The sequence below is a fragment of the Nomascus leucogenys genome, chromosome 16, assembly GCF_006542625.1.
Source record: "Nomascus leucogenys isolate Asia chromosome 16, Asia_NLE_v1, whole genome shotgun sequence".
NCBI classification, from domain to species: Eukaryota; Metazoa; Chordata; class Mammalia; order Primates; family Hylobatidae; genus Nomascus; species Nomascus leucogenys.
This window is the reverse complement of record NC_044396.1, coordinates 50,151,887-50,179,514: the sequence shown is the minus strand read 5'-3', so window position 1 is coordinate 50,179,514 and position 27,628 is coordinate 50,151,887. Positions and strand designations below refer to the sequence as shown.

At 43.4% G+C, this 27,628-nt stretch overlaps 1 protein-coding gene across 2 annotated transcripts in view; it reads right to left on the bottom strand.

The window, feature by feature from the left end:
- Nucleotides 1-13,865, bottom strand: part of ERICH5 (glutamate rich 5) — a 28,405-nt gene extending 14,540 nt beyond the window's left edge. The window contains exon 1 of one of the 2 annotated variants that reach the window (XM_004090781.2): nt 13,585-13,865. In XM_004090781.2, coding sequence (XP_004090829.2) covers nt 13,585-13,642 — 58 coding nt within the window. In that variant the 5' untranslated portion in view covers nt 13,643-13,865. The remainder of the gene's footprint in view (nt 1-13,584) is intronic. The other variant, XM_003256035.2, reaches the window with a different exon arrangement.
- Between the last annotated feature and the right edge of the window lie 13,763 nt (nt 13,866-27,628).

Here is a 27,628-nt window from a genome sequence, read left to right as displayed (position 1 = left end):
TGAGCGAATTTGTAAGGAAGGGGGTCCTGGTGTTTTTCCTTGCTGTCATCATTTCTAGGTTCCTGGAGCTTTTGAGGTTTTGGAACCAAGAATGTAGCATGAGTCAACTCCAGATGAGTAGTCCACTCATCTTCCTTCTCATTTCCTTACTTTGCTTTTGCCTCAATTCGATTCTATCCTTCATCCATCCATCCAATCAACATTTATGGAGCAGCATTATTCTGATGTTTTTTCCCTTTTCCGACATCAAAGCATGTACAAACACTGTCTTCTGTGCCACGGCACAAATGCTAATCCCCAAGTATGCATTCTATCAGCTGGTAGATGCTAACAGGGCACTCATTTTGAAGAAAGTTGAACTTAGGCTATATTCCATGTAACTGACATATAAAATTATCAACCAAAAAATTATTTGAGGTTAAATAAAAATCAGTCAGACCACTTTTCTTTTTTAATAAAAGCACCTGAATTTACATATCTAGAATTCGTTTTGATCATCACAAAGTAAATGCGCTGAAGTTGGATGATAAACTTAATGTTGAAATTTAAATATAGAGAAACAAGAATAGGCTAGGCATGGTGACTCATGCCTGTAATCCCAATAGTTTGGGAGGCTGAGATGGGAGGATTGCTTGAGCCCAGGAGTTTGAGATGAGCCTGGGCAACATAGTGAGACCTCATCTCTACAGAAAGAAAAAGAGACAGAGAGAGAGAGAAAGAGAAACAAGAACATAGTTAGTAATTAGAAAGGTACTCTTGGAACAATTGTTGAACTCACATGGAGATGTGGACGCCTGCTTAGGGGAGAGGCTGACCTTTAAGAGCTACAGAGGCAAGTCTGTCATCAAACCATGACAAAGAGTTGTCTCCTTCAGATATCCTTTTCCAATTTTATTTTCTTTAATTTCTTTTCGATTCCTATAAGATAAACTCTGATTTCAAAAACATGATAGCACAAAACATCACTTTAGAAATTATCGACAGCATTCATCACTGAAAAAAAGAGTTTCATTGATGGATGGTCATTATTAGCACAAGGGAATCCAACATTTGCATAGAAGTCTAGTCTATAAAATCAAAGCCATCTCACTGAACAAGGAAAGGAGACAGGAAGGAAGATGATGTCTCTCTCTGTATATATAATGACACTTCACCAACCCAAACAGGACTTGCCGCCATGCTTCTCTGAGAAGGGGAACAGTGGTTGACATTCATTAGGGCACTGAGCCTGGAGCTTTGTGTGGATTATCTCATTCAATCTTTCCAACAACTCCATAAGATAGGACTATTGTTATCCCCATTATATAGTTGAGGAAATTATAGCATCTTTTTTTTTTTTTTAATAGAGACAGGGCCTCACTATGTTGCCCAGGCTGGTCTCAAACTCCTGGCCTCAAGAGATCCTCCTGCCTTGGCCTTTTAAAGTGCTGGGATTACAGGCATGAGCCACCATACCTGGCCATTATAGCATCTTTATCTAAGAGGCGCACACAGCTAGTGGGTGGCACAGCTTAGGCTTAACCCCAAGGAAGTCTGATTCCACTTTGAAGATTTAGCTGCTTTTAAAAGCAAATTGTGGTCCCAGAGCCTGCACCACCAGCATGACCTGGGAATTTTTTTTTCAGTGCCGAATCTTGGGCTCTACCCCAGAATCTGAACCAGATTCCTCTGTATTTTAACAAGATCCCCAGATGATTAGGTTACGTATGGAGTCACCAGGGAAGGCATACAGGAGCTACTTGGAGAGACTGAACTGAACAATCCTATATGAATACACAGGATTGCTGGATGGGGATGTCCTTCATTCTCCACAGGGGTTGCTGCCTATCTTAGTGTGGTCTCTGTCCTCACACTAACATGCCATGGTCAGCACGAGAGATAATATAAGGATATTGATTTAGCCATGAATCAAAGGCCTGAGCTGGTTTAAGTGAGCTCCATGCTGGGGAGGGAGATTTTTCCCAAGCTTCCTTCATTTCACAGAATTAGCTGGGTTTGCTAAGCCTCTGCCTTGGCTAGATCAGGAGAAAAAAAAAAAAAAAGAGGCCTTCTAATTTCTCTTCTGAAATTAAGGTTAATACGGCTGGGCACGGTGGCTCGTGCCTGTAAACCCAGCACTTTGGGAGGCCAAGATGGGAGAATCACTTGAGGTCAGGAGTTCAAGACCAGCCTGGCCAACACAGTGAAATCCTGTCTGTACAAAAAATACAAAAATTATCTGAGCATGGTGGCGGGCACCTGAAATCCCAGCTACTCAGGAGGCTGAGGCAGGAGAATCGCTTGAACTCAGGAGGCAGAAGCTGCAGGGAGCCGAGATCGCACTATTGCACTCCAGCCTGGGTGACAGAGAGAGAGACTCCATCTCACAAAAAAGGTTAATACTTGCTCTGCTTTGCACTCTAAGAGGGGCAGACAGACCCACCTCCCCAATGCAATGTGGCTGCTTGCCAGGCTCAGTCACTGTGTCTACGTTTCACTCTGTCTGAGTACAGAGTACAAAGGCCCATGGTCAAAAGCAGGTGTCTGTGGCTGGGCACGGTGGCTCACATCTGTAATCCCAGCACTTTGGATGGGTGAATCGCTTGAGCCCAGGAGGCCAGCCTGGGCAACATAGCAAGACCCTGTCTCAAAAAAAAAAAAAAAAGGCAAGTGTGCTTGAGATGGGAGTTAGCAGTTAGCAACTGTGTGGCTGGGATAGAAGACTGAAATTTTACAACAGAGCAGTCCTATTCACACCAGGGCCTCAAGCATGGGAGGTCTGTGCACCTTGAGAGCCACTGGCACCAGAGAGAGCACTGGGGAGAGCCAGGAGGAGAAAGATCTAAGGTCTTTCCGCTGACTGATTGCTGCTTCCACTCTCTCAAGTTAGGCACCTACATGCAATTCAGATGACTTCAGTTCCATGCTTAGGAAAATAATAGATCATATTAAGCAAAGGGGGGATTTTCTTTTCCAGAATGAAAAGCCACTTGTAACAAAGCACAGGTTGTCCACTCACAACCTGATACACCTTTGAGGCCAGCATTAAGCCTCCTGGCGTAAACATTTGAAAACTGAATTGAATGAGCTTCTTCATAAAGCAAAGCATAAGAAAAAGCTGCAACTTAGGAAGAAGTAGGTTTGACCAAGAATCATGAACATAATTAAACTGGAAGCTTTCAATAAGTTTAGAACAGAAAACAAAAATCTGCCTTTTCACCCATCATCAAACTTCAGAGTCTCCAGGAGGAGTATTAGAGAAGTTTAGGGGGCAGTGAGAAGTCAAGTCAACCACATGTACCCTTGAGATGATGTGATGAGAAGGGCAGTTTATCTCTGTGGTCTTCCTCCCAAAAACCCGTAACTCCAGTGTCATCATGAGAAAAATACCAGACAAATTCCAGTTGAGGAATCTTCCACAAAATACCTAACCAGTGCTCCTCAAAACTGTCAGAGTCATCAAAAACAAGGACAATCTGAGAAACTCTTAGCCAAGAGGAGCTGAAGGAGGCATAATGACTACATGCAATGTGGGATTCTGGATGGGACGCTGGAAGTGAAACAGGACGTTAAACTAAGAACGTCTGACTAAAGCATGGACTTTACTTAGTAATCATGTAACAGACTTGGTTCATTAATTGTGACAAACATATCCTACTAATATGTTTAAAAAGAGAAAAGTGAGTGTGCAAAATGTGAGAACTCTCTGTACTAACTTCATAATTTTTCTGTAAATAAACTATTCTAAAATAAAATTTATTTTTAAAAATTATAGCAGGGAGGCTGAGGCAGGAGGATCACTTGAGGCCAGCAGTTTGAGACCAGCCTGGGTAACATAGTGAGACCTTGTCTTTACAAAAAATAAAAAATTAGCCGGGTATGGTGCTGCACAGCGGTAGTCTCAGCTACTCGGGAGGCAGAGGCAGGAGAATCACTTGAATCCAGGAGGTTGAGGCTGTACTCAGCCTGGGTGACAGAGTGAGACCCTGTCTCAAAAAAAAAAAGTAAATTAAAATAAAAGATAAAAAAATTATAGCAGCAAAAATATAAGAGCAAGTAATCTAGCTAAATAAGAAGACCTGGTAGCCTTAGAAAAACTGTCCCATAAACTGTGGCCATTCGCATACCACTTTTATGATTTTTGAATATTTCTTTACCATTTGTGCTATTATTGACTTAATATTTTTGTCACCATTTTTCTTTAAATAAATTTACTTTTTTAAAAAGTGAGGAAGGCCAGGTGAGGTGGCTCACACCTATAATCCCAGCACTTTGGGAGGCTGAGGCGGGCAGATCACGAGGTCAGGGGATCGAGACCACGGTGAAACCCCATCTCTACTAAAAAATACAAAAAATTAGCCGGGCGTGGTGGCAGGCGCCTGTAGTCCCAGCTACTCGGGAAGGCTGAGGCAGGAGAATGGCGTGAACCCAGGAGGCAGAGCTTGCAGTGAGCCGAGATTGCACCACTGCACTCCAGCCTGGGCGACAGAGCGAGACTCCATCTCAAAAAAAAAAAAAAAAAATAGAGGGTCTTACTATGTTGGTTAGGCTGGTCTCGAACTCCTGGCCTAAAGAGCAAGCTTCCTGCCTCAGTCTCCCAAAGTGCTGGGATTACAGGCATGAGTCACCATTCCTGGCCCAGACTATATTCTCAGTGCATTATACGTATTAACTTATTTATTCCTCAGCTCTATGAAGTACTATTATTGATCCTATTTTGTAGATGAAGCAGCATGGAGAGGGTCAGTACCTGGCTCAAAGTCACACAACTAATAACTGATCCTGAACGAGGATTTGAACCCAGTCTAACTCCAGGCCCACATTCTTAATCAGCACTCTATACTGTCTTTCAGTTGAAATGCAATGTTGAAATTCATACCCACACATTAATGTAAGGTATACAGGTAACCAGAACCTCCCATAACATCTAGTCTACAGGTGCTATACCTGTAGACTAAGTACTAAGTAAAGGAAATTAGCAAAAAAGAAACTCTGTGGTTTATATCAGAGTCTTGAGAAAACGGGAAGAGGCAGAAACAGGCACACACACAAAAATCACCTTACAGAAAAAAAAAAGAGAGAGAGAGAAGGTTCATTATCATTATCATTAACAGTGAGGAAAAGAAATAAGCAAAGAGAATGTTTTAGGGAGAACATTTCAATGAAAGTCCTTGCTGGGGTGGCTGAAGGCAGATGTTATCTCTAAGCAAAAGAAACAACTAGTGAAAATGACAGAGCAGCTGGAATGCACATCCCAACACTTCCTTTTTTATTTTAATTTTAATTTTATTTATTTTTTTGAGATGGAGTCTTGCTCTGTCACCCAGGCTGCAGTGCAGTGGCACAATCTCAGTTCACTGCAACCTCTACCTCCCAGGTTCAAGTGATTCTCCTGCCTCAGCCTCCTGAGTAGCTGGGACAACAAGCACGCGCCACCACGCCCGGCTAATTTTTTGTATTTTTAGTAGAGACGGGGTTTCACCGTGGTCTCGATCTCCTGACCTCGTGATCCTCTCGCCTCGGCCTTCCAAAGTGCTGGAATTACAAGCATGAGCCACCGCGCCCGGCCGGAGATGGGGTTTCACCATGTTGGCCAAGCTGGTCTCCAGCTCCTGACCTCAGGTGATCCTCTTGCCTCGGCCTCCCAAAGTGCTGTGATCACGGGCATGAGCCACTGTACCCGGCCACCAGCACTTCCTGATCTTTTCAATGTCATGACATACACAGAATATGATATTTGTGCATCACACTGCAACAAATGGAGGAAGCTGCTTCCAGATGGCTCAGGCTGTCAAGATCCCACCTGGCTGCCCTAAAGGCTAGGAGAAATGCTGGCATGGCTATAATCCATTCTCACAGGCTGGGAAACTCTGATATAAACAACTTAGGTAATACTAAATCATGCACACCAGCATTGCCTGTCTTATTTCACCCACCTTCATAAGGGGGTTTAGCTGCTAAAAACCATGTGGGGCTGGGCATGGTAGTTCATGCCTGTAATCCTAGCACTTTGAGAGGCTGACTGAGGTATTAGGGTTGCTTGAAGCCAGGAGTTCGAGACCAGCCTGGGCAGCATAGTGAGAACCAGTCTCTACCAAAACAACAAAAAAAAAACTTAAAAAATAAAATAAAAACAATGTGGATTGTTGTTTTTTTCAATCTTCATCCTTAAAGGACAAAGCTCAGACACCCTTGATTATATACAATGAATGAACTTGAGAGCCCGAAGGCAATTCCCAAGAAGTGGTTCAAGGACTGTGAACAACAGCAATAGCCCTGAGATGGGTGAAGAAACTTCTGAGGTCATTACAGTACTTTCAAGACATAAACACACCTGGAGAGCTATAGTCTGGCATTTTGCTTTAAAAAAAAATTACAGTGGGTCACAGTGGCTCATGGCTGTAATCCCAGCACCTTAGGAGGCTGAGGTGGAAGGATAATTTGGGCCCAGGAGTCCAAGCTGCAGTGAGCTATGATTGCACCATTGCACTCCAGCCTGGGCAACAGAGCAAGATCCTGTCTCTAAAAAAGAAAAAAAATTACCTAGTACTTCTCACACTTATACACTCTAGGATTAGAAGCCTCGTCAAGTTTTTTTTTTGTGTGGTTTTTTTTTTTTTTTTGAGACGGAGTCTTGCTCTATTGCCCAGGCTGGAGTGCAGTGGCACGATCTCGGCTCACTGCAAGCTCCGCCTCCCAGGTTCATGCCATTCTGCTGTCTCAGCCTCCCGAATAGCTGGGACTACAGGCGCCTGCCACCGCCCCCGGCTAATTTTTTTTGTATTTTTAGTAGAGACGGGGTTTCACCGTGTTAGCCAGGATGGTCTCGATCTCCTGCCCTTGTGATCCTCCCGCCTTGGCCTCCCAAAGTGCTGGGATTACAGGCTTGAGCCACTACGCCTGGCCTGCCTCGTCAAGTTTTTATCAGCTTTGGTGAGACTTTCATTAACCCCCACACATATTCAGGGTTTCTTTCAACTTGATATTGTAAAACATTAACATAGAAGTGAAACTGTACACATGAGCTGGATGTGGGGCCACCTTACAGAAGCATGTTTTTTTTTTTTTTTGAGAGGGATTTTTGCTCTTGTCACCCAAGCTGGAGTGCAATGGCATGATCTCTGCCCACTGTAACCTCTGCCTCCCAGGCTCAAGAGATTCACCTGCCTCAGCTTCCCGAGTAGCTGGGATTACAGGTCCTAGCTACCACCAGCTGCAACCACATCCAGCAAATTTTTGTATTTTTAGTAGAGATGGGGTTTCACCATGTTGGCCAGGCTGGTCTTGAACTCCTGATCTCAAGTGATCCACCCACCTCGGCCTCCCAAAGTGCTGGGATTACAGGCGTGAGCCACTGCCCTCAGCCCAGAAGCATGATTTAATGGTAGACAATCAAGCGTTGTTTTAGTGTTAACCTTTTCCCGCATAGCTAGGAGGCTCTCTTCACAACCCAACACTCTCTTCCCAAGCCCATCTTTGCCAATATTACCTTTCAGTTTCTGGTATTCATTAGGTTCTGATTCCTCCTCTGCTTTTCTGAGTAATACTCTTACCTCCCTGAATCCCCATCTCTGTCAATCACCCATTCGCCCATCCAACTACTCAACAGTTACTATTGCTTGCCTTTTTTCTTTTCTTTCCTTTTTTTTTTTTTGAGATGGATTTTCACTCTTGTTGCCCAGGCTGGAGTGTAATGGCGCAATCTTGGCTCACTGTAACCTCCACCTCCTGGGTTCAAGTGATTCTCCTGCCTCAGCCTCCTGAGTAGCTGGGATTACAGGCATGCGCATACCTGTAAAAAATTAGCCACCACACCTGGCTAATTTTTTGTATTTTTAGTAGAGATGGGGTTTCTCCATGTTGGTCAGGCTGGTCTCGAACTCCTGACCTCAGGTGATCTGCCCACCTTGGCCTCCCAAAGTGCTGGGATTACAGGTGTGAGCCACTGCACCGGGCCTCTTTTTTCTTTGCTTTAGAGAGAAGTCTCACTGTGTTGCCCAGGCTGGAGTATAGTGGTGCTTGACCTCCTGATTCTCCCACTTCAGCCTCCCAAGTAGCTGGGATTACAGGCTCGAGCGTCCACACTCAGCTGATTGCGTGTGTTCTATGTGTAAGGCCACACTACAAGTTTCTTGCAGAACTAGGACCAGATCCCAGATGGAACTGGAAGTTGCGAAAAGAACAGGGGCTTTGGAGTCACATACATTAGCCATGTGCCCCAGGTCCATCCATCCATGTACTAAGTAGGCTTACTAGACCTACTAGCTCTGAGACCAGGGCAAGTGACTTATCTGCACTAAGCTTCCGTTTTCTAGCTGTATTTGGTGCAACTAATGTTTGCATTTTAAGGCTGCAAGGATTAAATGAGATCACAAACTAAAGCACCTGAAACCAAGTGCGTGCTCCCTACCTTGTCTCCTTCCTTCTGTCCCATGTATATGTTTCGATGTGGCTGCACAAATGTCTGAAAGTTTTCCGTTTTAGAAAAAGATTTACTTTGTTGTTGATGGCTGTGTAAACTGCTTCAACTCTTACAGAACACATTTAGGCAGTTATCTATCAAAATTATCAGTGCGTACACCCTTTGACCTAGTAATGCCACTCCTGGGAAACTGTCCTACAGATATACTTGCACACGTTCAAAATGATGTAGGCACAAAGGAATTCATGGTAGTCTTGTCTGCAACAGGAAAAGACTGCAAACAAATTAAATGTCCCTCAATAGGCGGACTGGTTAAATAAATCAAGGAACAGATTATTATGCAGGTATAAAAAAGGATAAAGAAGTTCTCTGCGTATCAATATGGAAAAATCTCCACAGTGATAGGTGAAAAAAACAAAGTAAGGAACAGTGGGTATAGTACACTACATTTTATAAATAAAGATGAGAGAAGGAAATAATATTTGCAATGCATAAAGAAACTTTGAAAGAATATATCAAAAAAAACCCTAAAATAATAAGTGTTCATTCATGGATGTGATTCGAACTAAATAGATGATGAGGAGGGGGTGGAAGGTGTACTTTTCAGGCCTGCCTTTTCCAAATATTTTCACATTTTTGAACGATGTATGTAGTTTTTTTATTCCATTTCAATTAGCTGTATGCAATCGCCAGGCCTACCACAAAGACATACCAAACGCTATTTAAGTGCCAGGCTCCAGAAAGGACACAAAGGCACACATTTGAAAGAAAAAAAAATCCCATTTATATAATTTCTATATGCAACAAAAGCCTATACAAATTAAATTTAATGTTAATGATGTTTCTTCTTCAATTCAAAAGGAAAAAACTTTTGTCTAGTTAGGACCAGATGACCTAACTAGATGTCACAGTGTGAAATACTGGGTGAAAACTGAAGGTATGACTGCAGTACAAAGAACAATTCACATAACTGTGTGAAATTCAAGCTTCATCTGATTGCCTAGGCAGCATGGACAGCAAGCAGTTAGTGAAAGTTCAGGTTAGAACAAACAAATGATTACAGCAGTCAGTGGAAATGTACACATTAACCTAGCAATGAACTTGTCAATAATTACCACCTATTTACCTTGTCCATGTTTGGTGCTTGGGCTGTAACACCTTGGAAAGAAGTCTGCCAAAACAGATCCCATTTATATTAGGAAAGAATCAAGCAGTGATTATCCATGTTAGCAAAGGGCTAGAAACACTGGGAGGAGGGTTTGGATGTGAACGTCTAGACACCTTCAGGCACATTAAGGTCTGTGGAGTCGATAAAACCTTTGTGTTCAGATTGCATCGGATCCTCAGGACACTCAAAAGAACAGAAATTGTCCTAATATTTAAAACTTGCTTCCACAAACACAAGAAATTCCAAACTCAATCTGTCTAATTATCCTTTGGAAAGAAAAGTCTCTTTCCTCACACATTTCAGGGCACGTTATAAAAATCGATGTGACTACCACATATTAGGCACTGTTCTACGCTTTGAGGGGCACCGAATAATTGCTTACAATCAGAGTCTTCACCTCTGTTCTCCCCAACACACACACCTATCTGGTCAGTCATCTTGGGAGGTGATAGGAAGAAGCTCTATGAGATTCAATGTCTAATGGGTCAGGGCAAATGTCCCCACATAATCAGTAGAATAGATTATTCCTGTGCAACCTAATGTCTACCTACTAGTAGCTGCTGTCTGATTTAAACTTATAACATAGGCTGGGCACAGTGACTCATACCTGTGATCCCAGCACTTTGGGAGGCCGAGGTGGGAGGATCACTTGAGCTCAGAAGTTCAAGACCAGCCTGGGCAACATAGCAAGACCCTGTCTCAATTTTTTTAATAAAAAATAAAATATATAATATTTGTATAACATATTATACTATATATCTTATTTAGGGATTAGACTAATATTTAGAATCATAATAAGGGATTATTCTATCCCTAAAAAATATATATAGTATAGGCCAGGCACGGTGGCTCACTCTTGTAATCCCAGTACTTTGGAAGGCTGAGGCGGGTGGATCACCTGAGGTCGGGAGTTCGAGACCAGCCTGACCAACATGGAGAAACCCGATCTCTACTAAAAATACAAAATTAGCCGGGTGTGGTGGCGCATGCCTGTAATCTCAGCTACTCGGGAGGCTGAGGCAGTAGAATCGCTTGAACCTGGGAGGCCGAGGTTGCAGTGAGCTGAGATCACGCCATTGCACTCCAGCCTGGGCAACAAGAGTTAAACGCCATCTTAAAAAAAAAAAAAGATATATAGTATAATGTGTTTATTGTATTGATTTCATTGTTTTTATAGTGGGTGACCACACACATAATGGGGATCCAGAGTGATCTGAGGCAAAAAAAAGATTTAAATCTAGTTAGTGAAGTTGGTTTAAACATATAGGTTCATTTTTTTTTTTTAATTGAGTCTCACTCTGTTGCTCAGACTGAAGTGCAGTGGCTCAATCATAGTTCACTGCAGCCTTGAACTCCTGGGCTCAAGCACTCCTCTCACCTCAGCCTCCTGAGTAGCTGGGACTACTGGCCTGTACCACCAAGGGCTACATTCCCTGAAATACATGTTTTAATTTTTCAAAAAAAATTTTTTACATACAAGGTCTTACTATGTTTCCCAGACTGGTTTTGAACTCCTGGCCTCAAGCAATCCTCTCACATCAGCCTCCAAAGCCATTGGGATTATAGGCATGAGCCACTGTGCCCAACAAAGCATATGAGTTCAAAGCCCAGCTCTGATTCTTAGAAGCCCTGTGACCTTGGGTAAATTATTTACTTTTATCTATAAAAACAGGACAACCATAATATTTAGTCATAATATTGTTATAAGGATTAAATGAAGTAATTCATTCAACAAATAATTACTGAGGACCTATTATATGCCAAGCATTGTTAGGCACTGAGAGTACAGTGAATAAATACATGTACCAGACATATAATAAACTTGGACTGTTTTTGTCTAAAAGTATGTACACACAAGCTTGGGGTTGTATATAGGATTTAAAGAAGTTTCAAGCTGCAGAAACAGGAATGAATTATTTATCGGGCCTAAGATCATGAAGCTGAAATGCTGACGAACACAGAATAGTATCTAATTACAAGAGAGTATTGTTTGATAGAGGGTTAGAAGCAAATAGACCTGTTGATTGATTCAACGTGTGTGTTGAGCAATTTATGCCGCATATTAGGTTAATTTTCTAAAGGCTAGAACTGGTCATCAGGCATTTTAACATCTCTTCCATAACAACATCTATGAAAACTCAGAACAGCAATGAAAGCAAGAATAAAAAATGGAAGAGTGTAACTCACGTGGAATAGTTATCAATATGGATGATAAAATATTTTTAAAGACAAAGTTATTCATTATTTCCTGAGAGGATTAAAAATTGCATTCCACCTATTGAATACTTTTGCCCCAAGAGTTACATTCCCTGAAATACATGTTTTAATCCGTTTAAAACTATGTAATGGTGACTCAGTACTCTGCTTGTTAAACCAAGATGCTACTCCTAGGATAACTGAAGCACAGCACGGGGTAAGAGAAGTCAGAATAATAAAATGTATCTTCCTGAAGCATCCGTTTTCCCTCGGCTTTTCATATTGAAACCCACAAAAATGTATCTTAGTACAGAATGCAAAACTCTACTTAATTTCATAACATAAAACACAAAACATTGGAGAAACTCGTTGCTCTGTCCTCTCCTTGGGGGTATGGAAGCTCTGGGCTCTTTAGGAGAATAGTTAGTGAGCACTGTGCATTAGAAATGAATTTTTCCATGTTTTCACATTGTTGTCAGTGAGAAGGGGTTTGGAATCACTTTTGTAATGTTTTTAATTTTTTTGTTTACTTCCTGACTTGTCATTGCTTTCTGTTATCTATGGAAACTAGAAATAAATTCTCATACACCACAAAAATAACAGCAACACAACATATTTCTGACTAGGACACAGCGGCTGAGCTTTGAAAAGCATTCATGACCTTCTGGTGCGCTCTACCAACAACATCAGAGAGGAAGACATTGCTGTTACTGCAATAACACAAGGTGCTAAGAGAAAACCTGTGAAAAGGAATTCACTCCAGTACAAAATCCCCGCTAAAATTCGCCTTGCAGAAGACTGTAAACTAGCTTGACGGAGTTTGCTTAACCTCCATAACATTGTCCAAAATGTTAGCCATACAAAATCTAAGAAAAGTGAGTCGGCTGTAAAACCCTGTCATTCTCTAATTCGTGTATCTGCGTTTACACTTTTCACAGTATTTATCACTGTCAGAAACGATCTTAGCCAATTGTTTCACGTGTTTCTTTTCTGTCTCCTCCACCCTCAATCTCCACAAACAGGATCACTTGTATCTCCAGCATCTAGCCAAGCACCGGGGTATTATATAGCAGATGCTCAAAATGTCCTTGTTGAGTTTCTTCAGCAAGAGTCAGTGATGACCACTTTTGATCACACATACTTCTCAATTGATACTTAAGCCAAAGATAGGGCAAAGTGTGTCTGACCTATTCAGAGTGCAGGGACCCATTTGATGGAGTGAATGCTCCTCTGGATTCTCCGCATCTTTTGCCATCTTTGATGCTGAAACGCTAATGGGAGGGTAAATGGGGAAAAGTCTTTTTTGTTGTTGTTTTAGTAGAGACGGGGGAGCGGAAGATCTCGCTTTGTTACCCAGGATTTTCTCCAACTTCTGGTCTCAAGAGATCGTCCCGCCTCAGCCTCCCAAGTGCTGGGATTGCAGGCGTCAGCCACGGCCCCCAGCCTTGGGAGAAGGCCTTGATAGGACATTTCTCCTGTGTTTAAGGCAATGCCGAGGCTAACTGCCTTAGGGCTTCAACACCAACTCCCCGAGATCCCATCAGCGGACAAGGTGAGTCCAGCGCCCGGCCTCGGGCCCCGCGCGTCTAGCAGCGAGCGCCGCGGAGCGCACCAGGGCCGCCGCACCCGCGGTCACAGCAGCGCAGCTCCAGATTCGGGAGGAAATCGCGCTTTGTCCCGGGTTCTGCTCGCATCCTCCGGGGCGAGGCCCGGCTCCTGCCAGGCGGGGTGGCCACGAGGCACACCCTTTGGACCTCCCGGGGAGTTAGCCCACCCGAGTCCCCAGTCCGGGCGCGGGCGGCGCCGGTCCCCTGCTCACCGCTGGGGAACCTGCTGCTGTCGCCGGCCTTGTTGAGGGCGCTGCTGGAGCAGCCCATCGCGGGGAGCGCAGACACCTGTCTCAGCCCCGCGCGGGTGTCGGCCCGGAGCCGGGATCCGAAGGCAACCGCACCCGTAGCCGCGGAAGTTTCTCCAGCTCTGCAGCCTGGCTCCCTTGGGCGTAGAGCGCAAGCGCGCAGCGGGGCTAGTGGTGGGGGTGCGCACCTGGAGGAGGAAGGGAGCTGGCAGGAGGTGGAAGGAGCCTGGGAGGGCAAAGCGGAATACAGCGGGAGGGCCAGGACGCAGAGGAGGGCAGGGACGAGTAGAGCCCAGGAGACAGGAGGGGAGACGGTGGAGGATATGGCACAGAGAGGAAAAGCCCCTAAAGCAGGGATAGGGAGGATGTCAGGGGGCGAGGGCGAAGCGCTGGGAGGTATCATCTGACTCATCACTAAATAGCCAGGGAGGCGAGGCGGCCTTGGGACTACGGGCTATTGATTGGTAGACTAGATGTGCGATGACAGTCTTATTTTCTTACATAACTACAATTACCACAAGGAAGTTTAACTTTGATACAATACGATTTAATCCACCCTCCATGTACCCTTTTTGCCAATTGTCCAATCCAGGACTGCACGTTGCATTTAGTTGTGTCTCTCTTTAGTTTGCTTTAATCTGAAGTAGTTCCTCCAGTCTTGCTTTTGTCGTTCATGACTTTGACACTTATTAAGAGAATAGATCTTTTTTTTTTTTTTTTTTGAAACCGAGTCTCTCTCTGTTGCCCAGGCTGGAGTGCAGTGGCGCAATCTCCGCTCACTGCAACCTCCGCCTCCTGGGTTCAAGCGATTCTCCAGCCTCAGCCTCTGAAGAAGCTGGGATTACAGGCGCCTGCCACCGCGCCCAGCTAATTTTTGTAATTTTAGTAAAGACGGGGTTTCACCATATTGGTCAGGCTGGTTTCGAACTCCTGACCTCAGGTGATCCACCCGCTTTGGCCTCCCAAAGTGCTGGGATTACAGGCGTGAGCCACTGCGCTCGGCCTTTTTTTTTTTTTTTTTTTTCCCGGACATGGAGTCTCACTGTGTCGCCAAGACTGGAGTGTAGTGGCGAGATCTCAGCTCACTGCAACCTCCACCTCCCTGGTTCAAGCAACTCTCCCTGCTTCAGCCTCCTGAGTAGCTGGGATTACAGGCATGTGCCACCACGTCTGGCTATTTTTTGTATTTTTTAGTAGAGACGGCAGTTCACCATGTTGGCCAGGCTGGTCTTGAACTCCTGATCTCAGGTGATCTGCCCGCGTGGGACTCCCAAAGCGCTGGGATTACAGGTGTCAGCCACCACACCCGCTGAGAACAGGCTTTTTTTTTTTTTTTTTTTTTTTGAGACACAGTTTCACTCTTGTTGCCCAGGCTGGAGTGCAGTGGCACAATCTCAGCTCACCACAACCTCCGCCTCCTGGGTTCAAGCAATTCTCCTGCCTCAGCCTCCTGAGTAGCTGGGATTACATGCATGCGCTACCACATCCTGCTAATCTTGTATTTTTAGTAGAGATGGAGTTTCTCCATATTGGTAAGGCTGGTCTCGAACTCCCGACCTCAGGTGATCCGCCTGCGTCAGCCTCCCAAAGTGCTGGGATTACAGGCATGAGCCATCGGGCCTGGCCAGGCCTTTTTTTAGAGAGAAAGAGGCCAGGCGCGGTAGCTCATGCCTGTAATCCCAGCACTTTGGGAAGCTAAGGCAGGAGAATCTCTTGAACCCGGGAAGTGGAGTTTGCAGTGAGCCGAGCCTGCCCTCCAGCCTGGGTGACAGAGAAAGATTCCATCCAAAATAAATTTTTTTTGTAGAGACGGGAGTGTTGCCATGTTGCCCAGGCTGGTCTTGAACTCCTTATCTCAGGGGATCCTCCTCCCTCTGCCTCCTCAAGGGATTACAGGCATGAGACACTGTGCCTGTGATTTTCTAATTACAGTATTCCTTCTATATTGATTAGCTGCCATTCTACTATGAAGTAAGGAAGTGCTTTTCCTGCCCCGCATTTATTCACTTACATCAGTGAGCACTCATGAAGTCTCACACTATCCAATGTAGTATGTTACCATCTGTGATAGTTTGCTAGGGGTGCTATAACAAAGTACCACAGACTGGATGGCTTGAAGTACAGACATGTATTTCCTCATAGTTCTTGAGATTAGAAGTCAAAGATCAAGATGTCAGCAGAACTGGTTTCTTCTGAGGGCTTCTCTTCTTGGCTGGTAGGTGGCCATCTTCTCCATGTCTTCACTTGATCTCCCCCTTGTGCTTGTCTGTGTCCTAATCTCCCCCTCTTATAAGGACACCAGTCATATTGGATTAGGGCCCATATAACCTTATTTTACCTTAATTACCCATTTAAAGGCTATATTTCCAAATACTGTACAGTCACATTCATAGGTTCTGGGGGTTAGGATTTCAGCATCTAAGTGTCCAAGAAGATAATTCAGCCCATAATAACATCATTTTAAAATATTTGAGACAGAGTCTCACTCTGTCACCCAGGCTGGGGTGCAGTGGTGCAATCATAGCTCGCTGCAGCCGTAAGCTCCTGAGCTCAAGCAATCCTCCAGCCTCAGCCTCCTGAGTATCTAGGACTGTAGGAATGTGCCACCATGCCTGGGTAATTAAAAAAAAATTTTTAATAGAGATGGGGTCTTGCTATGTTACCCAGGCTGGTCTCAAATTCTTGACCTCAAGTGATTCTCCTGCCTTGACCTCTAAAAGCTGGGATTACAACACCATAATTATTTACTTTGATGCTCAAATTGCCTAAAAATTTGCCATATTTGTCTATATGGGTCATTGGATACACAGCCCTGGGCTTTACTATATGTTTAGAAGTCCCTCCCTTCCTTCTTTTTTTTCTTCCCTTCCTCCCTCTCTCCTTCTTTCTCCTCCTCCTGTTCCTCTCCTTTTTTTACTTTCCCTGTCTTCCTCTCCCTCTCTCCCCTGTAATTCAGGCCTGAAAAAGTCTTGGCCACCCAGCAATTGAATCACTAATCCCTTTGAATGCAGGGAGACTGGGTACCTTTGAAGAAGTGTCCTTCATAACAATACCAGTATGTACAGTGATTCTACCTTCTAGCCTTCCACCAAGGGTTATTGTGCCTCAAGGAAAGAGAAATATGTCAAAAGTGGCTAATGATTTAGCCATATGGTTAGAGATGTGGAAGGAACAAGATTACAGGATTGGCACAAGGAGTTTAGGGGAAAGGAATTAGATGGACCTTTCAGAGCGAGTCTAGATTTGGGGAGTATTTGTGTCTTATGTAAATGCTTACAAAAGGCCCTGTATTAGTCAGCTTGGACTTCCATAACTAAATTCCATAGTGGGTGGCCTAAACAACAGAAGTTTATTTCTCACAGTTCTGGAGGCTGGGAAGTCCAAGATCAAGATGGGGGTCAATTCAGTTCCTGATGAGGCCCCTTTTCCTGGCTTTGCAGACAGCCACCTTCTGGCTCTGTTCTCACATGAAAGACCTTTTTTTTTTTCTTTTGAGACAGAGTCTCCCTCTGTTACCCAGGCTGGAGTGCAGTGGCACGATCTCGGCTCACTGCAACCTTCACCTCCAGGGTTCAAGTGATTCTCTTGCCTCAGCTTTCCGAGTGGCTGGGATTACAGGTGTGGGCCACCATGCCCCACTAATTTTTGTATTTTTAGTAGAGACAGCGTTTCACCATGTTGGCCAGGCTGGTCTTGAACTTCTGACCTCAGGTGATCTACCTGCCTCAGCCTCCCAAAGTGCTGGGATTACAAGCATGAGCCACCACGCCTGGCCTCTCTCTGTCTTTCTTATACTTATTCTCTTGCACTTATTAGGCCACAATCCTATTGACTTAGGGTCGGACCCTTATGACCTCATTTAACCTTAGTTACCTCCTAAAAACCCAGTCACATTGGGGTTAGGACTCCAATATATGAATTCGGGTTGTGGGCGGGGAGACACAATTCAGTTCACAGCAGGCTTCTACTTCTGATGGCACATTTTAAAACTAAAATCACATTTAATTTTATTTTATTAGATAGTGAAATTTCTAAAAACTCCATTCTTCCCAAAAGAGAAATGCAATAACCTCACAGATTAAATATCAATATGTAATTTAAAATTCTCTGAATCTTAATACTTTCATGTTAAACCAGGCCTTATTGAGCCCAGTTAAGTTCCCCCCTTTTCCCCATCAATTATCTTTTAGGAGTTCCCTGGGATCTCTCACTTTTCCTTAAGGGTAATTTGTCAGCCAAGCCATGGTATCTTCTATTTTCTTCAGAGGAAGCATTTTATAATTAGGTGAACAACCATAATTCTGGGCTCAACACCATGCTCTTCCTCTTACCAAGGTTTACCTGGCTGAGTGCCTAATTTCCCAGCAGCAGCAAGAGGCTGAAATGGTACCATACTTTGAGGACAGCAGATGATCTTTACTGTAATGGATACTGCATTAGATTTGCTTTTCCTGCCTATCATGCCTCTGCCAGCATCACCCAATAGTGTGCATACCACCAAGATGGTACATTCAGTACAGTTGGCCCTTCATATTTGCAGGCTCCACATCTACCGATTCAACCAACTGCGGATCAAAATAATTCAGAAAAAAAAAACAATAAAAATAACAATACAACAATAAAAAATACAAATAACAATACAGTATAACAACCATTTGGATAGCATTTACGTTACATTAGGTATTATAAGTAATCTAGAGATGATTTAAAGTACACAGGAAGGTGTGCATAAAATATATACAAATACCACACCATTTTATGTAAGGGACTTGTGCATTCATGGTTTTGGTATCCCAGGGGAGGGGGCCTTGGAACCAATCCCCCACAGATACTGATGGACGACTGTACTGTATCTTATCAAGGAATTCATTTTATTGTGAGTAAGGTATTGTGAGACAAGTAAGGTAATAGGTTAATGTCTGTGTGATTTACTGGTCTTTCCATTTACTTCATCATCCAGAAGCAGCCAGACATATACAATAGTGGAATGGCACATTGAACATTTGGCCAGGGCCAGGCGCGGTGGCTCACGCCTGTAATCCCAGCACTCTGGGAGGCAGAGGCGGGTGAATCACCAGAGGTCAGAAGTTGGAGACCAGCCCGCCTAACATGGTGAAACCCCGTCTCTACTAACAATACAAAAAATTAGCTGAGCGTGGTGTTGCACACGTGTAATCCCAGCTACTCAGGAGGCTGAGGCAGGATAATCGCTTGAACCCGGAAGGTGGAGGTTGCAGTGAGCCAAGATCGCGCCATTGCACTCCAGCCGGGGTAATAAGAGTGAAACTCCATCTCAAAAAAAAAAAAAAAAAATTGGCCAGGTGTGGTGGCTCATGACTGTAATCCCAGTACTTTGGGAGGTTGAGGCAGGCAGATCACTTGAGGCCAGGAGTTCGAGACTAGCCTGGCCAACATGACGAGACCCCATCTCTACTAAAAATACAAAAATTAGCCGGGAGTGGTGGTACATGTCTGTAATTCCAGCTACTCGGGAGGCTGAGGCAGTAGAATCGCTTGAACCTGGGAGGCAGAGGTTGCAGTGAGCCGAGATCACGCCACTGCACTCCAGCCTGGGTGACATAGCGAGACTGTCAAAAAAAAAATACTCAATTATAGTACTAGACAAGGTAAGACTGAGGTGCCACCCTGCAGTTTGCATGATGTGCTCTGAATCAGTGACTAATAACTTGTGCTGCTTCTCTCATGACTTGTATATGCAGATCTGGCTTCTTGTTCACTTGTGTTTTTTGTTTGTTTGTTTTGGTTTTGTCTGTTTTTGTTTTTGAAATAGGATCTGGCTCTGTCACCCAGGCTGGAGCACAGTGGCACAATCTCGGCTCACTCAACTTCCACCTCCCAGGCTCAAGCCATCCTCCCACTTCAGCCTCCCAAGTAGCTAAGACTACAGGCATGCCATCACGCCTGGCTAACTTTTGTATTTTTTTTGTAGAGATGAGGTTTCACCATGTTGCCCAGGCTGGTCTCAAACTACTCCTGAGCTCATGTGATCCTACCTCCTAGGCCTCTCAAAGTGCTAGGATTACAGGCATGAGCCACTGTGCCTGTTGAACTACAAAGTAAATTTCTTTTCTGCTTAGTTGAGCTACTTTGTTTCTGTTGCTTACAAGTCTCCAAACTAATACACACACTTATACCACCTCCCCTTTTCCTGACTGTTTTCTCAACAATTACCTGTCCTGTCTTATTCCTTTAGTCTTATTTGATGACTAGCTTAATACCAGGTCATAACTGATACTGTGATTAAAATTTGGCCAGGCACAGTGGCTCACGCCTGTAATTCCAGTACTTTGGGAGGCCGAGGCAGGCAGATCACGAGGTCAGAAGATCGAGACCAACCTGGATAACATGGTGAAACCCCGTCTCTACTAAAAATACAAAAAAAATTAGCCGGGCATGGTGGCGGACGCCTGTAGTCCCAGCTACTGGCGAGGCTGAGGCAGGAGAATGGCATGAACCCAGGAGGCAGAGCTCGCAGTGAGCTGAGATCGCGCCACTGCACTCCAGCCTGGGCGAAGAGTGAGACTCCGTCTCAAAAAAATATATATTATCATTATTATTATTATTTTTGAGACAGGGTTTCACTCCTGTTGCCCAGGCTGGAGTGCAGTGGCATGATCACAGCTCACCTCAGCCTCGACTTCCCGGGCTCAGGTGATTCTCCCACCTCAGCATCCTGAGTAGCTGGGACTACAGGCACGGGCCACCTCACCTGGCTAAGTTTTTGTATTTTTAATAGAGATGGAGTTTTGCCATCTTGCCCAGGCTAGTTTTGAACTCCTGGGCTCAAGTGATCCTTCTGCCTCGGCCTCCAAAGTGCTGGGATTACAGGCGTGAGCCACGTAGCCTGGCCTGATACTGTGATTTTTATAGCTGAAAATATCTCAGACAGTAATTCATAAATCTTTTCACCTCCAAGGACTCCTTCTATCATTTTTCTTCCACATACTTATGTTTTGATTTTATCATAAAATTGCATTTATTATATATTTCTCCATTAAGTAATCAGTGATATTTTCTGATCAGCATGACAAGGAGTGTTACATTAATATTATTCTGATTAAAAGCAAAAAACATGTGATGTCTTAGCTTGTGCTTCCTGGCTTTATTAAGGACAAAAGTACATTGTAGACTTTTCAAATCATTGAAAATGATATGTAAAACTTCATACTTTTGTGGACAGAGACACACAGGAATATCAGTTATATTAAAATTTCAAAAACTGACTCTAAGAAATGTAAATCAACCAAAAGACCAACCTTTTTAGATACCATTTTACTTTTCAGAAGTGTCACTTCTCCACAGTAAAATAGTGAATAAAGTACTGTGAGCTCTCTGTACCCCAGAATATAAAAAGCATATGCTTCCTTGGATTAAAAAACATTTTAGACAAAAATGGGAGAAAGCATTATCTGGCCTATTTTTAACCAAGTCCAGCAGGATATGTAGAGTGTGAAGGCCAGAAAACAAAATTGTTAAGAGTCTAGAGCACTCCTAGTCTGAACAGAAAGAAATATTGAAGAAATATTTCAGATTCCATATTATTGTGGAGGCAGAAATGGTAGAGATGAATAGGTAACCTTCATTCCCTCTTGTCCCCTATTCAGAATTCTGAATAGGTGTATATATGCTTTAATGTTTTGTGGGTTTTGTTTGTTTTTGAGACAGGGTCTTGCTTTGTTGCCTAGGCTGCAGTGCAGTGGCACAATCACGGCTCACTGCAGCCTTGACCTCCTGTGCTCAAGCGATCCTCCCACCTCAGCCTTCAGCATAGCTGAGACCACAGGCACATGCCAGCCACCACACCTGGGTAATTAAAAAGAATTTTTTTTTTAATAGAGATGGAGTCTCACTATGTTGCCCAAGCTGGTCTCAAAATCCTGGGCTCAAGTGATCCTCCCACTTTGGCCTCCTAAAGTGCTAGGATTACAGACATGAGCCACTGTGCCCAGCCTATGTATGTTTTAGTTTGCTGTAAGGCCAAAAGCTTTCACTGAGTTTACAAGGTCCTCTCACTTGGATTCATTGTCCTTCCCTCTCTTGATCTTTGTGAGCATGTTTAATGTCCAGGATGACTGGTAAGAATATGAGGGTTGAGCTAGGCAAATTAAGTTCCAAATCACTAATAGGCTGCTTCCTAATCTGAACACTAAATAGTAGATGACAATGAATATGATAGTTTTCACTGCTTGACAATAAGTAGATGGGCCAATACAAATCAGATGAACTTGTTAGTACTTGCTCCAACAGGAAATGCAGCCTTGTCACTTTTAATTCTCATAGCAAATAAAAGCCAGAAGCACAATAATTTCAGGTGCATACAGAGTTCTCAGAAACTTGGAGCAGCCATTTTGGTGAAGGAAAACCAAAGGAGGGCCTTGTGTTCACTCTGTCCAACATTTACCTGTTGGTATTCTTTCAAAGTCACTCTGAAATGCTAGACTAGCATCAGAAAAAATAACATCTGGATGGCAAAGTCCTTTCTTAAAACATACACATTTCCCAACTTTTTGGTATGAAGGTTTTTAAATTTACAAAAAGTTGAACAGTAAAATGAACACTCATATACCCTCCACCTAAATTCAACAATTAACATTTTGCTGCATTTGTTCTACCTGCCTATCTACATAAATTTTTATTTGAACTGCTTGAAAATAAATGGAAGAAATCATGATATTTCACTCAAATATGTCAATGTACATCTCTTTAGAATAAGGGTATTCTCTATATGACTTAAAAGTAGTTATGTTTTATAATAGTAATCTTCTTATAGTCTGCATGCCAGATTCAGCCGCTGTCTGATTTTGTGAATAAAGTTTTCTTGGAACACATAAGTGCCCATTCCTTTACATATTGTCTATGGCTGCTTTCGTGCTACAACTGCAGAACTGACTAGTCACAGAGACCATATGGACCTAAAGACCTAAAATATTTACTATTTTGTTCTCAACAAAAAGTTTGCCAGCCCCTGCTCTAGTAAGTATGTGTGTGGAAATATTTACAAAATATCCATGAACCAAAGAACTTTGGCTGTCTTTTTTGCATTGAAAGTGTTTCTCCCTCTAGAATATAGGTTTTGCTCTGTTGTGATTAACCGCAGAAGGCATGTGTGGGTTGCAGTGGTGTGGAGGTAGGAGTGAGATTGAGGAATATCCACTGCCTGGTTTTCCTATACAGGGCCCTGTGATCGGTGCTATAATATTTACTGTGATCCTCACAACAATACTATGAAGTACATATCTCTCTTTTATCCAGTTTTTTTGTTTGTTTTTGAGACAGAGTCTCACTCTGTTGCCCAGGCTGGGAGTGCAGCGGCATGATCTCAGCTCACTACAGTCTCTGCTTCCTGGGTTCAAGCGATTCTCCTGCCTCAGCCTTCTGAGTAGCTGGGATTACAGGCGCATGCCAGCACACCCGGCTAATATTTGTATTTTTAGTAGAGGTGTATACAACATTGATAAATGTATTTTTGAAAAGTAGGGCCTATTTGAAGGAGTCATGGGGGAATGCATTTTGCGCAAATGAGATGAAGAAGGAAAAATCCACCTAGTCTTTTCTGATCACTCTGAGATGTCATATAGGCCACGGGGTTCTGTTGAAATAATGTGTGCAAAGGAGTTTAGTAAGGGAATGGGAAAATGCACCACCAATAAACTACTCAAAGTTAAGAACAGAACCAAGTTTCTCAATGTTCCAAATGTTACGTGTCTTAGGAAAAAGACACTGAGATGATATGCAGCCTTCTGGGGAAAGGAGTTGGAATGAGGGTCACGGAGTACCCCCAAAGGAAAAGGAAGGGAAGAGAACATTGTTAAAATTAAAATGTCAATCTGTGCATATGTGATTTCAGCAGCCAAGTCAGTTATGGGCAGGTAGAAGGAGTCGATTGCAGAGAGAGAAGCCTTGGCTGAGGCTGCCACAGTTAATGAGGGAAAATAACTTGGCACAGATGGCCAGAGCCACTGAAGATGCAGCCTGGTTGAGACCCAGGAGGCAGGGAGGATCTGGCCTCACTGCTGCTATGATCAGTGTTTCCCTAAATATGGTAAACAGATTGCTGTGGGCATTATCGGACTTAGCTGGTACGCGGAATGGCCATTCGTTGCAATGGCTAGGTATATATATTTCCATACATTTTAAATATATACCTAGCATCAGATGCACAATTTCACAATGTTATTTCTAATCTGAGGCTGAAGTAGGTAAGCTTTGCTGTTGCTCAACTGGCACATCCTGCTTGGACTGCAGGCTGCCCCAATGCTGCCAGGGGCATCTGTTTGAACTCAGGAAGGTGGTAGGGGAATGTCAGAAATTTGAACAACACTGCTTATAAACATGCCCCAAGAAACTGGCCAGAGCTTTTCACGAAATTTGAGGAGCTTTGTTACACTAATTCTTTTAACATGCAATGCCTAACTTTGGGAGAAGGGAGTTTATTTGCTGATGAATCTGGGCAGGAGAGTATTTGCTTGGAAAACTGTGAAAGATGTGAGTGAAATAAACATTCTATGTCCAGGAAAATGCAGGCTAGAGACCACCAGATGTGAAAGGAATGAAGAACTCATAGGTGTATATGGAAGTTATATCAGGATCCTGTGTAGTTTGAATATCTAATGTGGCATAAGTTCAATAGGAAAAAAACATTCTTTAATCATGAATTGTACCATTTTATGTCTGATCTCTCTTTTTACCACAAGGAAGGGAACAGTTTGCATTTATTAGGATAAGTTTATCATTCTAAAAGAATAATATAATAACTAAATTCAAGATAAAAATATTATTATATTTGTTTTCTTCCCTAAAACACAATCTTCAGAAAGAACTTTAAAAGCATAATATTTTATGTTATGATTTTCCCACACTAATTTTCCGCAATTTCCAAAGTATTTCCTGTTTTTAGTGCTATAATCCACTTACATTCTCCTCAGGGAAAATGATGATCAAGGACTATTTCTCAGTAAATGCTCTGGATTTATTCCAGTTTGTTTTGTAATAAAAAACATTCTGGAATATATTAGTTGGCAGAAGTGAAGCAGGGGTAGTGAGAATAAGCTTCTTTAACTAAAACATATGCCCCATGTAGAACATTTCAAACTGCCACCGAAGCAGAGATCAAAACAGAACTGGGTAGTGTGAATTACTGAAAGCACCTGTGTGTGTGTGTGTGCGCGTGTGTGTGTGTGAGTAAAAGCATATATGTAGAAAGAAAGATAAATATCCCTATTCGATTTTTGAATGTGGATTGTCTTTTCCTATTAGGAAGCAGTATTGATTTCAAATATTCTAATTTGCGTCAAAATGGTTTTCCCTAAGGAGAGGAAAACAATACAATAAAGCATTTGTTCATATGATGAATTACTATTTAGTTAATAAGCCACAAATAAACCCACCTCTATGGATGCAGATGTGATTTATTAAACACAAAGAAAATCATAACAATATTCCCAACTCCAAATCCAAATAAACGTGAAAATTAGGCCCAGCAGCTACCTACAATGTTTATAAACTAACTTCCGAGTTCACTCAACAGTGAACTAGTGTATAAATGAAAGCCACAAAACACAATAGAACCCATCATTGCCAGTGTTGGGAAGGGAGGCATGTAGAAGTAATTAAAACACAGGTTGAAAGTATTCTGTTTTAAAATGGAATTATAATGATGGTGGTAACAGCTGAGAACCAAGCGATCACTGAGCCAGGTGGGGGGCAACTGGGAAGACAACTGGAGGAAGCGGCATTTATTTGGACTCTGAGGACAAGCATGACTTCATACAGAGATAAGTAGGAATGGTAGAAACAAATTCTAGACAAAGGAGCCGCAATAAGCAAAGCAACAAAGATAGAAAAGCATGGCCTGAGCAGCCTCCGGGGAGTGATGCAATCAGTTTAGAAAAAGCCAGTGTATGTGTGGGCAATTATTCATAATGGTTAATATCGAGTACAAACTGTATGCCAGACAGGGTTACAAATATTTTACATATAGTGTCTTATTCAATCCTTGCCACATTATGAAATGGGTACTATTTTTGTCGCAATGTTAAAATGAAGCAACTATGTGCAGTAAGGTTGTGGAAATTGCTTGAAGTTATTCAGCTGGGAAGAAGCAAAGCTAATGCTCAGACCCAGGAAATCTAACTTCAGAGCTTATATTCTTAACTAGAGCAGCGTATTCTACCCCAAAATGAACTTCACATCTTCTGCCTAGTTGTGCTTCTACTCTTGGATTTTTTTTTTATCTCAGTAAACAGCATTCCTTCCACTCAAGGTCTTATGGCAAAAATTGGCTGCCGTCCTTGACTCCTTCCTCCCCCTCACCTCCACATTGCATCCATCTCATACCACGCCCAAATCTAGGCGTGTCTGATTCCCATATCGTTCTCAGGCCTCTCCTCTCTACCACCTCTGCCTTGCCTATAGTCCAGGTCACCCTTGTTGCGCACCTGGGCTGACAATCAGCCTCTTGCGTGGCCCCGCAGCCTCTAATCTTGCTTACCTTGGAACCGTGGTTGTCAAAGTGCGGTCCCAGGATCAGCAGCTTCAGCTTCTCCTGGGAGCTTGTTAAAAATGCAGATTCTCGGCCTGGCGCAGTGGCTGACGCCTGTAATCCCAGCACTTTGGGAGGCTGAGGCGTGCGGATCACCTGACGTCGGGAGAGCAGCCTGCCCAACATGGCGGAACCCCGTCTCTACTGAAAAATACAAAAAATTAGCCGGGCGTGGTGGCTGGCCCCTGTAATCCCAGCTACGCGAGAGGTCGAGGCAGGAGAATCGCGTGAACCCAGGAAGCGGAGCTTGCGGTGAGCCGAGACGACAGCACTGCACTCCAGCCTGGGCAACAAGAGCGAATCCCCGTCTCAAAAAAAAAAAAAAAAAAAAAAAAATGCAGATTCTCAGGGTCTCCCCAGACCTACTGGGGAGAGGGAGTCTTGCAGTGGTGTTCTACAAAGCCCTCTGGAGGATTCTGACTCACACTCAAGTTTGAGAGCCACTGCCCCAAATCATTTCTCCACACTGCACACACCGCAACCTGAGCACACATTCTAAGATGGAAAGTAGATCAAGCCCCTTCTTCTGTTTATCAGTTTTCACACATTTCCACTGACGTGTTCCTTCTTCAGAGAAATCAGCCTGGTCAATTTGTTGAAGTTCCCTGTGCATCCTCCCGTTGCCCCGACACTGCCCTACCAAATCACTCATCCTGCTTGATTTGAATTACTTATCTGTGGATCTGTCTTTTATCTGCACACTTTACAAAGGCAGCTTGATCATCAATATATCCCCAGCACTTAATATAGAGGTTTTTACAGTACTTCCAAATCATTTGTGGAAAATATGGAGGGAGGGAGAAAGGATAACAAGGAGGAAATGACAGCCAAGGCCATATCTTGGAAAACCTGAATGTCAGATGTAAAAGTTAAAACTTCAGCAGATAATGCAAATCATTGAAGGTTTCTGAGCTGAGGACCGGCATGGGGGACGGTTGTAGAGAACAAGGTTGAAGCGACCAAACCACAAGCAGAAGATGACTCCTTGGGCTGTAGTGTGTGGAAAGACTGGGCAGTGTGAGGGCTGCCAGGACCAGCAGGGACATCCTCCAAGCAAAGGCAATGAGGGTCTAAAATGCGGAACAGGTTTTATAAAAAATGGAACAGAAATGGACTATTGTTACCTGGCTTTTGTTTAGCTGGCCAAAGCAATCCAGAGGTAATTCAACCCGGAAGATGCTTATGTTTCAAATCAAAGTGAATATAAATGGTGACACTGTTAACAAACAAAATGATAATATGGAAGGTAAACTGAATTCTCGTTGAAGGGATGATGAGCAGAGGGATGTACTGCATCCAAGGCGGCCATGGGCTATCTGGATGAAAATGTCTAGTGTAAATGTGAGAGTGGACGAAGGACAAAGAGAGACCTAAAGAAACAGGCTTGGGACGCATCTGTAGAGAGATCAGCATTGAAGCCACAAGTGACCCTGGGGCCTGAGAAAA